The 15,392-nt window shown below is 49.6% G+C and overlaps 6 protein-coding genes across 6 annotated transcripts; 3 read left to right on the top strand and 3 right to left on the bottom strand.

Moving 5' to 3' along the window:
* Positions 1 to 147: 147 nt before the first annotated feature.
* Positions 148 to 1,167, top strand: N7446_003614 (palmitoyl-(protein) hydrolase; the record flags this gene model as incomplete). The annotated part of the gene is made up of 6 exons (XM_058512363.1): positions 148 to 230; positions 290 to 301; positions 370 to 460; positions 514 to 567; positions 626 to 1,014; positions 1,065 to 1,167. 6 exons carry the CDS (start codon positions 148 to 150, stop codon positions 1,165 to 1,167), a joined length of 732 nt encoding a protein of 243 aa, XP_058373692.1.
* Positions 1,168 to 1,448: 281 nt separating this feature from the next.
* N7446_003613 (uncharacterized protein) lies at positions 1,449 to 2,206 on the bottom strand (the record flags this gene model as incomplete). Its single annotated transcript, XM_058512362.1, has 3 exons — positions 1,449 to 1,951; positions 2,013 to 2,112; positions 2,165 to 2,206. 3 exons carry the CDS (start codon positions 2,204 to 2,206, stop codon positions 1,449 to 1,451), a joined length of 645 nt encoding a protein of 214 aa, XP_058373691.1.
* Positions 2,207 to 2,677: 471 nt separating this feature from the next.
* On the top strand, positions 2,678 to 3,784 carry N7446_003612 (putative short-chain dehydrogenase/reductase family protein; the record flags this gene model as incomplete). The annotated part of the gene is made up of 2 exons (XM_058512361.1): positions 2,678 to 2,861; positions 2,919 to 3,784. 2 exons carry the CDS (start codon positions 2,678 to 2,680, stop codon positions 3,782 to 3,784), a joined length of 1,050 nt encoding a protein of 349 aa, XP_058373690.1.
* Positions 3,785 to 4,031: 247 nt separating this feature from the next.
* On the top strand, positions 4,032 to 6,656 carry N7446_003611 (Nascent polypeptide-associated complex NAC; the record flags this gene model as incomplete). The annotated part of the gene is made up of 7 exons (XM_058512360.1): positions 4,032 to 4,265; positions 4,342 to 4,645; positions 5,286 to 5,398; positions 5,490 to 5,558; positions 5,725 to 5,744; positions 6,137 to 6,309; positions 6,418 to 6,656. The coding sequence occupies 7 exons, from the start codon at positions 4,032 to 4,034 to the stop codon at positions 6,654 to 6,656; spliced, it is 1,152 nt and encodes a 383-aa protein (XP_058373689.1).
* Positions 6,657 to 7,121: 465 nt separating this feature from the next.
* N7446_003610 (uncharacterized protein) lies at positions 7,122 to 8,556 on the bottom strand (the record flags this gene model as incomplete). The annotated part of the gene is made up of 2 exons (XM_058512359.1): positions 7,122 to 8,409; positions 8,474 to 8,556. The coding sequence occupies 2 exons, from the start codon at positions 8,554 to 8,556 to the stop codon at positions 7,122 to 7,124; spliced, it is 1,371 nt and encodes a 456-aa protein (XP_058373688.1).
* A 369-nt stretch (positions 8,557 to 8,925) lies between these two features.
* On the bottom strand, positions 8,926 to 14,802 carry N7446_003609 (uncharacterized protein; the record flags this gene model as incomplete). Its single annotated transcript, XM_058512358.1, has 10 exons — positions 8,926 to 9,295; positions 9,347 to 10,106; positions 10,159 to 10,204; positions 10,284 to 10,528; positions 10,825 to 11,027; positions 11,076 to 11,191; positions 11,248 to 13,203; positions 13,252 to 13,803; positions 13,863 to 14,437; positions 14,487 to 14,802. 10 exons carry the CDS (start codon positions 14,800 to 14,802, stop codon positions 8,926 to 8,928), a joined length of 5,139 nt encoding a protein of 1,712 aa, XP_058373687.1.
* Between the last annotated feature and the right edge of the window lie 590 nt (positions 14,803 to 15,392).

The following is a 15,392-nucleotide window of genomic DNA, read 5'->3' as shown; positions in this document are numbered from 1 at the left end:
TATAGAAGCGTGTATATGTCGATGCTGTTCCTCTGGCGGTGTAAACTAAGCGGTGAACTGGCGATAACACCATCGGCAGAATTGTGGGGGAATAACAGGTTCATCTTTCTCGTTTACTTTGAGTTCTTGCTTCACATTCTATCCAAGATGGCTCCCCGTGCACCCTTCGTCGTTCCCGCGCTTAAGAAGCATACCTCCACGGTGATCATGGCCCACGGGTTGGGAGACAGGTACCTAAGGCGGTCCTCCCCGCGAGATGATAACGTTGACTGACTGTGTTTGAACATAGTGGTGCCGGATGGTATGTCTAAGAGTCAATGCAACAAACTAAGACAACCGCGATCGATCCTGACCCCGATTCTCGAACAGGATGGCTCTCGCCCAGAACTGGCGCCGCCGCGGCAAGTTCGACGAGACTGCTTTCATCTTCCCCAATGCCCCCGATATCCCAATCTCAGTGGTATGTCTAAGTCACCACCTTGACGGATCCAATGGCTAATACTACGAAACTAGAACTTCGGCATGAGCATGCCCGGCTGGTACGACATCGTCAAGCTCGGCCGCGACGTAAGCCCACCCACGACTCTCCCACGTTACACCCACTGATATACTCTGTTTTTTGCAGTTGGACTTTGAAGAATCCGTCCGCAGCCAAGATGAGCCAGGCATCCTCCGTTCCCGCGACTACTTCAACACCCTGATTAAGGAAGAGATGGACAAGGGCATCAAGGCGTCGCGCATTATCCTGGGTGGATTCTCACAGGGTGGTGCCATGTCTGTATTCACTGGTTTGACCAGCCCGGAGAAGCTGGGTGGTGTCTTTGGTCTGTCTTGCTACCTGCTTCTCAGCGACCGGATCAAGAACTACCTGCCTGAAGAGTGGGCCAACAACAAGACGCCTTTCTTCCTTGGTCATGGTCTTGACGATGACATTGTTCCTTTCCAGTTTGGAAAGAAGTCTGCCGATGTCCTGAAGGATATTGGGGTTGAGGATGTTTCCTTCAACCCCTACGGGTATGTTGGTTCTGGGTTTTGTTTGGGCTGCATTGCTAATTTGAATGTAGTGGTCTTGGTCACTCGGCTGATCCTTCGGAAATTGATGACTTGGAGAAGTTCCTTGAGAAGCACATTCCCGCTGAGGCTGACGGCCCTGCTGCTGGTTTATGACTTGATCAACCAGGGACCCGGGTTGGGGCCAGTGGACGTGGTCAATGGGGATCTGCCTTGATTATTGGGTTTGCATTGCTACTTGCTGCAATCGCGTGGTCTAGATATCAGTCGAGACAGCAGAAGTACACAGAGAAGCAGCATTGAATGATACCAGTCTGATTTCGGCCTTTGATTTCCTATCGATGCATTTGAAGTATATCACTATACCATGAAAGCCACTGACAATGAATAGCCCACCTTCCATCATCCCAGAACACATCTCGCAACCAGCACACCCTCTACCCCCTCATAGCCTTCTTAATAGTCTCCTCAATAACCCGAACCATCTCCTCGGTATTTCGCATATCAAACGGAACCATATGCTTCGACCCATGATCATAGAAAGCCGCCTGGGCAGGCTCACACAATTCAAACAACCGCACACTCTCCCCATACAACGAATCCAACTTGCCAACAATGTTCGCCGTGGGAATCTTAATCGGATACGTATCCGGCCGCGGCAGGATATGCTCCATCCCGGCACTATCCCACGGCGCCGCACCGCAAATGAACACCGCGGCGCGAAACAGCGGCGCGCTTCCTGGGTTCGTTTTGCTATGGTTGATTATCAGTGATGCGGCTAGCGCTGCGCCTTGGCTGAACCCCATTACAGCGTCGAAGGGGCCTTGTTCTGCCATGAATTGCAGCGTGTGTTCGTATGCTTCTTGGATTGATGAGCCTGGCGCTGTGTCGCCTCTATGGTAGTGGTTGTAGAAGGGGCCGTCGACGACACCTTCAAGTTCTGGGGCGTTGTTAGGCTGGGTTGGTCTTCGTTTGGATGGATCTCTGGATGGGTGTTTTACCTTCTTCCACTTGGGCATCTTGTTTGCCGTTCATGAATTTGAAGCGGTGGCCATTCTTCTCGAGTTGTTGGCGTAGGCCTCCGGTTTGGATTTCGAAGATCTGTTGGTGGTTAGTTTGGATATCCGGGTGACTTGTATGGAGGGGTATGTACCTCGCTATTGGTGCTACCGCCGTGTAGACAGAGAAAGCGCATTTTGTGGTTTGTAGATGTGATGGGTGAAGTGAAGTTGGTGTCACATCCAGGGAAACGGTGACTTTGAAGTGGCTTCGCTTGTATTGCAGGCACAACGGGGTCGGAGAGGAAAGGGAAAAGAGAAAGAGGAATTGTCTCAGGACAGGTGGCTGGCTCTTTTATCGAGTAAATGCAGGGAGTCGGGCGCTACTCATGTATTTAGGCGGGGCAGGGCTGAATGACTCGGCAAGTTATATAAAGAGGTAGGATGTGCAGACATTCCATTGTTATATCTACACTTCTACCGAATGGCATGACCTTGACCAGTCCAATATAAAATGTTGATAAGATGGCATTCTCCAGAACTTCTTCACTTCACCTTTAGGGCGATACGCATCACATGTGACGGAATGATCTAACGATCTCGGCAGTTTAAACTCTCACCTTCACCATGGGAAACCTCAATCCCTCTCCTTCTTCCACCCCTTAATCATGGATTTTCGTGATTTTGTAGCAGCAACAGGCTTCGCAACCTACAGCTTGCGTCATCCGCGCGAGGCTCTCTCGAGCTTCGGTCCGACCTTCAACGAGGCCACCTTCGGTCTGCTGGGGCCTTCCTTCAAGCCAGATCGCGACATCCGCAATCTCGATGGGAAGGTCGTCCTTGTCACCGGCGGTAACTTCCCCCTTATGTCTACAGCTTCACAGATAACTAACGCAATGGATGTCGCAGGCAACGCCGGTATAGGTAAGGAAACCATCCTCCAGCTCGCCAAGCACCGCCCATCGCGAATCTACATGGCCGCCCGCACCGAAAGCAAAGCGCGTGAGTCGATTGAGTCCCTCCAAGGCCAGTTGTCTTCTCCAGCGGATATTCGGTACCTACCCCTCGACCTCTCCTCCTTCAAGTCGATCCGCGCCGCCGCAGAGATGTTCCAGGCCGATAGCGGTCGCTTGGATATACTCATCCTTAATGCGGGGACCATGGGGAACCCGCCCGTCAAGACGAAGGAGGGTTTCGAGATTCAGTTCGGTACGAATCATATCGGTCACTTCCTGTTGACCAAGTTGCTGTTGCCGACGCTCCAGAAAACTGTTGATCGTGACCGCGCCAAGGGTGATACCCCCGATGTGCGGGTTGTAACTGTGGCCTCGGCGGCTCATGTGGTCGGGCCGTCGACGTTTGAGGAAATGACATCGACTCCTGGATTGTTGGCTAGCAGTACTTGGACCCGCTATGGAGCTTCCAAGTCGGCTAATATCTTCTTTGCGGCTGAGCTGGCCCGTCGGCATCCTGATATCTTGTCTGTTGCTGTGCATCCCGGCGCAGTTGATAGTGGACTCTATGGACACACAAAGGATCTTAGTTGGATGATGAAGTACAGTGTGACTGTTACTGGCTCTTTGTTCTTCCGGACTGTCGCCACGGGAGCGCTTAATTCTCTCTGGGCGGCTGGTGCACAGAAAGACAAGCTGGTCAACGGTGCTTACTACGCCCCCATTGGATATCGCTGCGGTGGCACTGCCTTTGTTCAGAATGCGGAGGTTGCTCGCAAGCTCTGGGATTGGACCGAGGCCCAGGTTTCCACGTACAACTAATGAATCTGTACACAACTACACATCTACCATCTAACGTTGATATGACTTACTTTTGTGAAATAACTTTCTACTTCCTGCAATCTACGTCCTTGAAACACGTTGCCATATATGCATCTATAATACGCAGGGACTCGGAAGTGAATGGCATAATGATTCGATCTCGGCCATACTCACCGGCTCCCATCCCTAACCAGCAGCACATCCAAGATACACTCTTCAGACCTACATCCGCATCCAACACATCAGCATGGGCCGCATCGTTGTAACTGGCGGCTCAGGCAAAGCCGGCCAATTCATCATCGCCGAGCTCCTCTCCAACGGCCACACAGTCCTCAACCTAGACATCAGCCTAATGGGCCACCCAGAAGTCTACATCCTGAAAACCGACCTAGCAGATAGCGGCCAAGTCTTCAACGCCCTATCCGGCCAATGGTCCCGGCAAGGGCCCTTTTCGGAAGGCCTCCCCCCACGTCCAGACGCCGTAATCCACCTAGCCAGCTACGCACGCAACATGCTCGTGCCGGACACATAGGGCACATACAACATCATCGAAGCAGCCTACAAGCTGGGCATCACAAGATCATCCTAGCAAACAGCGTAACCGCCTATGGCGTCTCGTTCGCGCAGGGCGACACCAATTCCCTTCGTTCGAGATCCACGAGGATCTGGACGTCAACCCGACGGATACGTACGCCATTGCGAAACTATGCAATGAGCACATTGCGCGTGGCTTTGCCGCGCGTTTTGGGGCTGGTATCTACAGTCTGCGGATTGGCCGTGTTATCGAGCCAGATGAGTACAATGATCAGATATTTTCCAGCTATGTGCATGAGCCCAACCTGTGGAAGGTGCATGATAGTCGTATGTTGATGCCCAGGGTCTTGCTGGCATGTGTGAGGCTGGGTTGAAGATTTCTGGTATGGGATTCCGGGTTTTCAATGCGACTAATGATCATATTACCAAATTGAGCCCCACGAGGGAGTTTTTGCAGGCTCAGTCGCCTGGTACGCCTTTTCCTCGTGAGATGGAGGAGTTTGAGGCGCCGTTCTCGACTGTCGAGATTAAGCAGTTGTTGAACTTTGTTGAGAAGCATCCTTGGCGGATATATTCGTAATTGGGTGAAGAAGGTTGCTATGTGAATAATGAAGAATGAGGCTATCCGTTTCCGTTTTGGGTATAGCTCGGGTTGTGTTGGATTGGGGATATAACGAGAACAGGATAGTCGGAGGTGTGTAGAAAGAGTCGTATATGAGATGTAGATACGTCTTCTATTCTCTCTCTCTATATCTATGATCCCCTGCCTCCCTGCTTCACGGCAGTGTCTTCTCTATCCGTTAGGGTTTAGCCGAGTATATCCTCACACCCTCCACTTCACCCACAAACGCACTTCACAAAAAACAAAATCCTCCTATCCAGAACAGATACCTGTAATATCGTAAAACGGACAATTAGAACAGAAAGAAGTCATTGTTGTAGTCGTAAACTGCTCATCACCCTCCAGTCGCATTAGCGAAGCGATTTTGCCCAAACTCCCCACACAAAACTCTCGGAGCATCATCCATCGTTCCGCTTCCTCTTCCCATCTCCCCCTCTCACATCCACCTTTTATTACCGGTATGCTCACCATTCAACTTCATTGATTCTTTGAATCCTTGTCTTTCGAATTCTGCTATTCATCTCGGATTTATCGGCTAATACACCTCAGGCGATCACCCCTCACCCGACATCATGGATCAGGCAAAGTTGGCTAGAATGCAGGCGAGCGTGCGCATTGGTATGTTCTTCCTTCTTTGAAGGCTTTGCAAGCTTGAAGATGCAAGCTGGAGTCTATATCAAGCTTCGATTCTGCGATTGCGTGGGAGCTTGGTGGGCTTGGCTTCATCGTCATTGCTTCCAGTCTATACCGGCATTGCTGGGTTTGATCGTGTGGGATTTGATAGCTAACTGCATCCTCGATAGGGTATGTATAAGATGCCTCTTTATTCAGCACTCAAACACACTTCAAAGCCTACACAACTTGATGGAATGGGATGGAATTGGAGATGGAATGAATTTTCGAAATGAAGTGACCGCTTGGATTCGAATACGATCGGCTGTCAGATGGATTCTCGGTTCCCTTGCGACCGACCTCTTCGTTCTTGAAATCGATGCGACCGTTTATATACCGCGCTTGGGCCGGGGAATCCGGTCTGACGTCTGACAACTCGAAACTGGGCATCTTCTTTCGATTTCTCATCCTTGTCGCCAGACCCCACTTCCATTTCAACGAGACTCCGACCAGCACATCCCACCATCCACTTTCAATATGCAACATGCAGTATTTCCAGCTGTTGATAACTAACAACTCTACAGAGGCAAGGGTACTCCCCGCCGCAAGGTCAAGAAGGTCGTCCGCAACTCCGGCGCCGATGACAAGAAGCTCCAGGCCGCTCTCAAGAAGCTGAACGTCCAGCCCATCCAGGGCATTGAGGAGGTCAACATGTTCAAGGAGGACGGCAACGTCATCCACTTCGCCAACCCCCGTGGTAAGTGGAAGCTCCATTTCCAGTCCTGGCTCCAGCTCCAGCTTTAGCTGTGGCATTCAAATCGCCCAGGAAATCCTGAACTAACCAACCTTTTTCTTTTTCTCGCAGTCCACGGCGCTGTCCCCTCTAACACCTTCGCCCTCTACGGCAACGGCGAGGAGAAGGAGCTCACCGAGCTCGTCCCCAACATCCTCAACCAGCTCGGCCCCGACTCCCTCGCTTCCCTGCGCAAGCTCGCCGAGAGCTACCAGAACATGCAGAAGCAGCAGGGTGATAAGAAGGACGACGAGGAGGATGATATCCCCGACCTTGTTGAGGGCGAGAACTTCGAGAACAAGGTTGAATAAATAGAACACGCCGAGTCTTTTTATCTTTAAAAACTATGGTCTATGATCACAATGAAATGTATTCACCTTCTTGTTGCTTTTTTCTTAGCTTTACAGTATACCTTATGGGCCCGTTTGGGTTGGTGATACTGAACGGTGAAGCTGGTGTATCTCGTTTTTAAGCTGTCTTGTCTTTCGGATTCTTTGATTTATCACCATTGACATCTACGGTTTTGACTGTGATCCCTTATCCACCTCTATCTGAGAATGACATGTCCAGGGTTTCATGAGTCTGTGGAATAGTCTGTACAATAGTCGCATGTAAGACATAATGAATCATGCTGTCGAGGGACTTGATGTATTGTTATACTAGAGTACAATGGTCATGTTTTTGCCAAGTATGTGTGGACAGACTCATCCACAGATGTAGTCACCTAACAGGCGTGAATCATGGACAGGGTGATGATCAGATTATGTAGTACTATTTCAGATATCTTCCTTCATGCCGCACAGATCAGTACCCAGGAATGCATCGATGGTGTACCAGAAACGCCAGTAGGTACCCGATTTGTCCCAGTCGAATGTGCCGTCATCGCAGAGCTGTGGACCCTCGCCCACGATGTCGCCAGTGAACCAACTTAAGATGGGGATGGATCGGAGGACACGCTCTGTGAGGGTTGGCTGGGGAGGGAGGGCTTCGGTCAAGGGGCGCAGCTTGGTTCGTCGGACTGTGGGGATGTGCGTCATGAATTCGTGATCGGGGTTGGGTTCGGTAGAGGTGAGGGCAGCGGCAGAGGCACGGCGCTGGCGCATTGATGAGCTGTCGGTGGCCAGACTGCCGCTCGTTAAAGCGCCTGTCATGGAAGGTCCGGCTTCCGTGGGGCTTGTGGTCCAGCCGCCTGTATTCAACAAGGGTGTTGCGGTTGCGGAGGTCACAGTCGAGGAAGTGGCTGCGACTGTGTTATCTGTGATTGTGGTGGACTCGGGCGAATTTTCTTCTGGTACATCGGGGACGCTGGAGAGATTGTTCATGGCAAAGGACCGGGGTAGGGTCATTCGATCCTGGTCCTTGCTAGAGTTGGATAGGAATGCGGTCGAATGTGAGGTGGTCAGGGTACGCGATCCTTTCTTGTGAATGCGATCGCCCGTCGCAGAGCCCACGGGGATGGGACTGTCTTCGACCGGTCCATGGCCGCTGTACAGCTCACAGAACACGAGATGTCCATCGATCTCCTGCGGTGAATAGAAGCAGGCGCGGTCTGCAGACTGGCTCGAGTCGTAGGTGACCTTGATCCAGTGGTAGCCACCGGCGTAGCGCTTCGACTTGCGATTCGCGTCGGCGGATAGATTCGTGCGGATGACGACGTCGCCGCCGCTCAACATCTGAGAGTATGGTGTGGCGGATTTGGGATCACTGCGCGGATAGTCTTCACAAATTTGACCCTGGGAGATTTGTTCATATTTGTTGATAACCTTCCACTCGTTGTCCTTGTTTTTGTAACCGTAGAGTATGCACTCGGTTGCGACCTTCTCAGACAGTTTCCGTGCGTTGTCAAGACTGGATGACGATGATGACTTGGGTAAACCCTGTGTCTTCTCTACCTCCTGTTGCTGCATTGAGAATAACCGATCGAACTCGGCAACATTGACATTCTCTCGTCTAGCCGCCGGTGTGCCAGTCCGTGTGCGCGATCGATCATTTTGGTATCGAGCGTTTCTTCGCTTGCCAAAAGGTCCTGATTCTTCTGCTGGTCGTCGAGGGTTGCGAGTTTCGCTAGAAATGGATCAGTCGGCTGTATGCAGATTGAAGCGCCAGAGCGAACTCAAAGCTGACGTACTCTTTGTAAACATAGCCCCAGGGCAAGAGGTTACCCTTCTCGTCCCTAGCGCGCTCCTCCGGTGGGACGGAGTGATACTCCATGGCAGTCGCAGTCACAGATCTGAAGTTTAGATGTGCAGTGAAGATTTATCAAGGTAGAGCAGCAAAAATCCCCCAGGAGTTGATGTGGTGCGAAAGCAAAGTGATCGAAGGAGGAAGCCAAACTTTTTGGTAAACAGTGGTTCGCCGGGATACGGTCACGTGTTTGCACAATGAGCGCATTCGCGCTTGATCATCTTATATTCTTCTTTTTTTTTTTTTTTTTTTTTAAATTGAGTCGAGATTGAGTGTGACTGTTCTCATTAAAGTCATTTTATTCATGTTAGGTTCAGGCCTTCAAATTTTGAACCTAGCACTGGGTATCACAACTATATATTCTAGTCACCACTAACCAACAGCTTTTTCTTGAATTTATTTCTGGTGTAGGAATGTGATGCTTCCAGGATCTCCTTGCAAACCACACACCTCTGTAAAGTCCCCCACCTTTGCTTTTCGCTGGCGGACATAGTCCACAAAGCGACCAAGGGGACAAGATTCCCCGGGACCAGACTTGCAGAATGGCAGCGGCATAATGCGATCGTTGATATTGACTCGAACATAGGATTCGTCATTTCCTGATGAGCAAGACATTCGCTCAAGGGTGACCCTTGCGCCCATAGGTAAAATGGAAGAAGTGCGCCATATACGGTCTGCTACAACATGGGTCGTAGGAAGCTGCACCATATCACTCCCAAGGACCCCCAGTGCCGTGATGAATGGTGCTATGTCACCATCGTGGACACTAGGTATGAAATTAGCATATATTTCCACCTCATAGTACTCCTTCACTTACAAGCTGAAGAACAGGCTTCCAGCCTCCGACCCATCGCGAAGCAATCCGGTTGTTGCATTCAACCACAGCAATCCCATCGCACCAGAATAGGGATTGCCTGGTCCAGCACGGTAATAGTGAATCAAATCACGGGCATACTCAAAGTATTGCCAGTCTTGCTCGGTAAATACCTCACACCATGGACTCGACCCTCGTGCCATTATTTCAAACCCACACATCTCCTGCATACCGTAGACTTCCGTGTTGGAAAGTCCTTTCAGGCCGGAGTTCCCTTCATGCATGAGTCGCTCCGCAATTGCAGGAATATAGCTTTCCTGGAACCGTGCAAGCATCTCTTGACCATTGTCATGGCCATGGATGGTATCCTCGAGGTACTTGTAGCAAGTATCACCCGGAGTAAGAGTATCCGCACCACGCTCAAATGTTTCGGGTATTACTTGTAGCTCGGCCTTGCCAATTGCTTCCCAATCAAGACCAAAGAATCCAGAGGCGAAATGGCGGGCTGTCTCGATGACACGGCCTGAGTCACTTGCCCATAGCCGTGTTTGAGTATTTTTAGGAATCAGATGGCCATATCGTGTCCGGAACCGGACGCCTGTTGTAAATGAACTCAGTGTGCCAGCATATGGACCTGTGCTGGTCAATTCGCCGAAATCTTTGTCAGGGTCGTCTGTGATATAGGTCCAGTTTTGGAGAAATGCAAGGGAGCCATTGAGAGGAAGTCCAGTGTCTTGCACGCGCTTGAGGAAATCCAGATGCCCTATAATACCAACGTGTTAAGAGAAGGAGGCATAAGTGATCGGTGGACTTACGGTTCCCAACAGCTCGCGTGGGATATCGTTCCCCATGTCGTGATATCTGTGACAATCAGTAAGCCCGGTTCCGTACCGAGAGGCTGAGAAGAAAATTCAGTAATGCATGAAGGATATAAGCATACCATGTGCACCTGATCAATTGAGCAGCCTTCTGGGGTTTCAGGACTGGATGCCGCTCCTTCGTGGATGTTCTCAATCCAGGGTCCATTGCCTCCGAGGTGATACAGAATGTTCCATTCCTTTCCTGAAGTCTGGGAGGTATCGAGCTGGACAGATTGACAGGGATTCAACCATGTTCTCCAGCCACCATAGTAAGGTGTTACAGGTTTGTGTTTCCCGGATGGTGCGCTTGTTGCGATCCCAGGGACTGAAGACAGGGATGCGTGATTCCAGAATGTGAGGACCAGGACGCCCGTTATTAAAGGAACCAGGACCTTTAGCAAAGTCTTAATGAATGGCATGATCTAGAAGCCCATCGCAGAGCTAAAAGATCAGAGTGTGGAGGGACGGAAAGTGACGGGCCCTTGCCAAGACTGATCGTCGTACTTGTATTTTCTTGCTTTCTTCAAAACTCCATTCCTATGCATTGATAGGTACAGACATAGTATAAACAGGCTTATTCTTCTCCGTCCATCTGCAACCTGGCCATCTGCCAGTATTTACCCCTAAGATGCATCAACTTGTCATGGGTGCCTTGCTCCACGATCCGTCCACCGTCAAAAACCAAGATTTTACTCGCGTCAACGATTGTTTTCAGTCTATGTGCAACTGCAATCGTGGTTCGGTCTTTCATTGCGTGTTTGAGTGCCTCTTGGACTAGCTTTTCTGATGCAGTGTCCAGTGCAGAGGTTGCTTCGTCAAGCAAGCTGCAGAAACGTTAGAAAACATCCACACACATCATCGGACGGACTTACAGAATCTTTGGTCCCCACAGAATGGCTTTTGCAATTGCCATGCGCTGGCGCTGGCCCCCAGAAAGACTTGACCCGTTGGCCAAGACCGGGGAACTCAAGCCTTGCGGAAGGGAAAGCTGGAGCAAATATGATCAGCATGCTGGACTAGCAGCTGGAATCAAGTATCGCTCACCACAAAATTAGCTAGTCCAACTCCTTGTAAAGCGACCAGGATGTCATCGTCGGAGATGACTCGTTCATCACTCTGCAGGCACTCGCGCATATCTTCACCAACCAGACAAGGATTCTGGTCAACCAGCGCCAGGTACTGTCGATAACCATCCAAATCATATTCCCCAATGGCCTTCTCGCTTAGAATGATATTTCCAGACTGGGCGGTATAGAAGCGCTCCACTAAATTGATCACTGAGCTTTTGCCGCTGCCAGTGGTCCCAACGAGGGCAATGAATGCCCCTGCCAGAACGTCGAAACTGACATCATCTAAGGCCATGTGGGATGGCCGAGTTGGATATTTGAACTTCACGCGCTGCAAAGCGAGCTCCTCGACCTTGTACGGCGCAGGTGTGGAGACGTCGTCCTGTTTCTTATTCGGATATTGTGATTCATTGGGCTGCATCAAGCCCTCCAATCGGTTAGCAGCAGCATGTGCACCAGCAATATCTGGAGCATGTGCAAAAAGAGCAGCGGCAGATTGAGAGCTCCACACATTTGCTGCAAAGCAGATGAAGAACTGTTGGATGCTGTACTCGCCAGTTGGGATCAGCCGCGTGCCACCGTACCAGAACACGAAAGCAATACTCAGCACACGAAGTAATGGAGTACATGCATACACGCCCGCACATGTGACCCAATATCTGCCCTGGCTATCTCTTTGGCTCTCCCTTCGGAAGGTCTCCAGGATGGTCTTCTGCATGCCAAGGACGGTGACGGTTTTGATTGCTGCAAAGGCTTCATGTGCAACAGTTGCGGCATTGGTGTCTCGTTTGACATGCTTCTGCACCTGCGACACAGTATAGTACTGCAAGAAGCCAGAGAGCGTCATCAATGGTACTGCAGCTGTCGAGACAAGACCAAGCTCCCATCCGAAGATGCACCCAACAATGATTCCTGTTGCAAGCATCACGATGCTTTCCGCTGCAAGGCCAAGTGATGTACCCGAGACACCGGTGACTTTATGTGTTCCGGATGAAAGAAAAGTCACTAATTGCCCTGTAGAATGACCTTTGGTCTCAAAAAAGGGGAGGTCCTTCATTAGCAAACATCTGAACAAGCTTGATCGAGCTCGAAGATTCAACTGAGATGCCGTCATGGCAAAACAATAACCTCGTACGCAGTATATACCAAACACAACGATCCCGTGTATAAGATATACCAATGTCCAAAATCGCACAGTGTGACCACCGGTACTCAGATCAGGGCTGATAATTGATATGACCCCGTTCCCGAAGAAGATGGCTTGGATTGGGTATGATATTCCTGCCATAATGCTGAAAATAATACCTGCAATGGTGTAAGGTAGCTCCGGCTTGTTGAGGTGCCAAACATACTTGACGCTATTCTTGGGTTGTAATGTTGACACTGGAGCATCCTTTGGCGACCCAACTCCATCAACGTAGACGGAAATATCTTTCAATTCTTCAACGTCTTTTCCTTGGTAAGATAATTGACAGGTGAGATCTTCCACTGGTCGGTCATCTGGGCGGAGTGCTTGGTGTCTCACCAACTCTTGATACACTGTGGAAGTTTTCATCAACTCTGCATGTGAGCCTTGACCCAGAACATTTCCATCTTTGAGGACAATTATTGTATCGGAATTTTGAACCGTTGACAGTCGATGAGCAATTATCATAGTGGTCCGTCCTGAAGCGGCTTCATTGAGAGCCTCCTGGACATCTTTTTCACTTTGACTGTCCAAAGCAGCAGTAGCCTCATCCAAGAGTAAGATTGCTGGCTGCGAAACAATTGCACGTGCAATGGCAATCCTTTGCCTTTGTCCACCCGACAGACTTGACCCATTTGCCCCAATCACAGTGTCGTAACCATGGGGAAGTTCCATGATGAAGGAATGAATTTGGGCTTTCTCGGCAGCCTGAATAACCATACTTCGAACAGTAGATTCGTCTGGCATCTGGTTTTTGGGTAAGAAAATCTCCCATAATTTGCTGCTTTAGCTTACCTCGTGAACTACTGACAGCCCATGGGCAATATTGTCATGGATAGATGCATTGAACAAACTAACGTCTTGACCGACATAACCAATCTGGGACCTGAGCCACGAGACATTGATATTCTCAATTGGTTCGTCGTCCAGTGTGATAGTCCCATTAAATGGAAGGTACAATCGTTCCAAAATAGCAAACACAGTGGATTTTCCAGACCCTGATGGTCCTACCAAGGCCACGGTGCGGCCTGGTGGAACAGTGAAGCTGGCATTTTCCAAGACAGTCCGCTCAGGCTGCAAAGGATAAGCAAAACTGACGTCTTCAAACCGAATTTCACCTCGCACTGAAACTGGCTTTATCCCCGTATCATTCATTGAGTCGATAGGCGAAACACGTTCAATGACTGAGAACACCCGACGAGCTGCTCCATTTGCCAGTGTGATATCGACAACAAAAGGCAACGCTTGGCACAACATCCCACCTGCGATTAATGTTGCATACATAATGACCAACGCTTCTGATACTGTACAGAGCCCTTGATGGAAGAGTTTGTTCGCTTGCCAGAACTGGAGATGGAGCATCAGTGGAAATCTATAAGAAGAGGAAAGCGCATATCTGTTCATACTCCCAATCCGTTTCCCCAATGCAAAGTCGTGAAGGAGCCTGCGACAATCACGCCGAAAATCAACCGTTCGCGAAAGTCCAATGCAGCTGGACGCTGTAGAGTATCAAAATACTTTCTGGAGTATCTTTCTTGGCTTCGGTAGGCAAGGACGTTCCTCATTGCATTGAGCACTTCTTGTGCTAAATTATCGGCTTTGACGTATTGCGTCAAGCCATTTTTCTGCGTAATGCTCAACCAGTAGCCCATAGACCCTACCCACAGAATAAGAGCAAGAGGCTGTGAAATCATGATAGATGCAAATCTCCGGTTGGACATGAATGCAAAAATGATAGCGGCCACGAATCCGGAAACTCCGGAGATGATGTAGCTCACCTTTTGCGAGATGCCTGCCTGGATCAATTGCATGTCTTGATCCATGTACGATGTGAGCTCGCCTGTCCCAAGTACATCAAAATAGGCGATGTTTTGTTGTAGAACAGAAGAGAGGTATCTCTCTTGGAGTTCATGGGTTATTTTTTCTCCAACAACATCGAAACCCCATGTGCTGATCATGGTGGTAACAAAGGCTCCGATTGCTGAACTTGCATCAGCATATCGATCGAGTGTACTAAAATGACCGCTTACCGATATAAACCAATTGGAGTGTGAGGTGTTGGACTTGGTTTCGAGCATCTTGCGGCGCTTTCTCATGTCCATTGATGAATTCCTTTGCCAAAGTCCCGAATACAACCGACACCAAGGGTATTGCTACACCGGCGATTACTGCGCAGCATGCTGATACCGATAGCACGAGTATCTGCCACCCGCTTGCGTAGCGGTAAAGGGAGAAGAAATTGGCGGTGCAGGACTCGATATGGATCTGTGACTTGATGACCTCTGCTGGGCTGGAGGTGCCATGAGCCGGTTGTAAATCAACCAAGAGGATTTCCTGACTTTCCATCTTCAATTCCGAACATTCATTCGCGAAGCGTATTCCAGTTTCGTCTGTTAGCGTATCAAATCTTCAAGAATGTACATACCACAGTCACGTGTACCAAAATCAACACAGTCGAACCTGTCTCATAGATTCATCGACTTGCATTTAATCGGCCGTATTGAGCTAGGGGCATCACGCTAGTTGTATTGTGCATAATTGGCATCTCTGATCAGATTCAGATTCATCCATGGATGGACATCTCACGTCCCGACTCGCTTGTTACCTCTCTCTTCCCTCGGCCTGATTGTAAATTCACCTAAAGGCTCACCTGAGTGTACCGTATGTGTCGTTATAAATGCAGTTTATAATGTATGGAATTCCTCCTGCGTATGTTTTTACCGAGTCTCGTGCCGTGGACCGGCTCAGGCTCACATTCTTGCCCAACTTCTTTCCATACTCCGGTTTCTCTGTAATCAAAAATCAACTAACTTATCTGGGTACCTTGACGTTTTGTACTAGAACGGAGAAATCTGTCGCTCTGCAAAGCTATCTTACCGAACATTAAATATTCTTTGAGAACGATAGATTAGAAGAAAAACGCAAGAGGGAAAAAT

The sequence above is a fragment of the Penicillium canescens genome (genome assembly GCF_028828765.1).
Source record: "Penicillium canescens strain IBT 15451 chromosome Unknown utg000003l_segment0_segment0, whole genome shotgun sequence".
Lineage (NCBI taxonomy): Eukaryota > Fungi > Ascomycota > Eurotiomycetes > Eurotiales > Aspergillaceae > Penicillium > Penicillium canescens.
The sequence above is the reverse complement of the archived record's forward strand: the minus strand, read 5'-3'. Positions and strand labels throughout refer to the sequence as shown.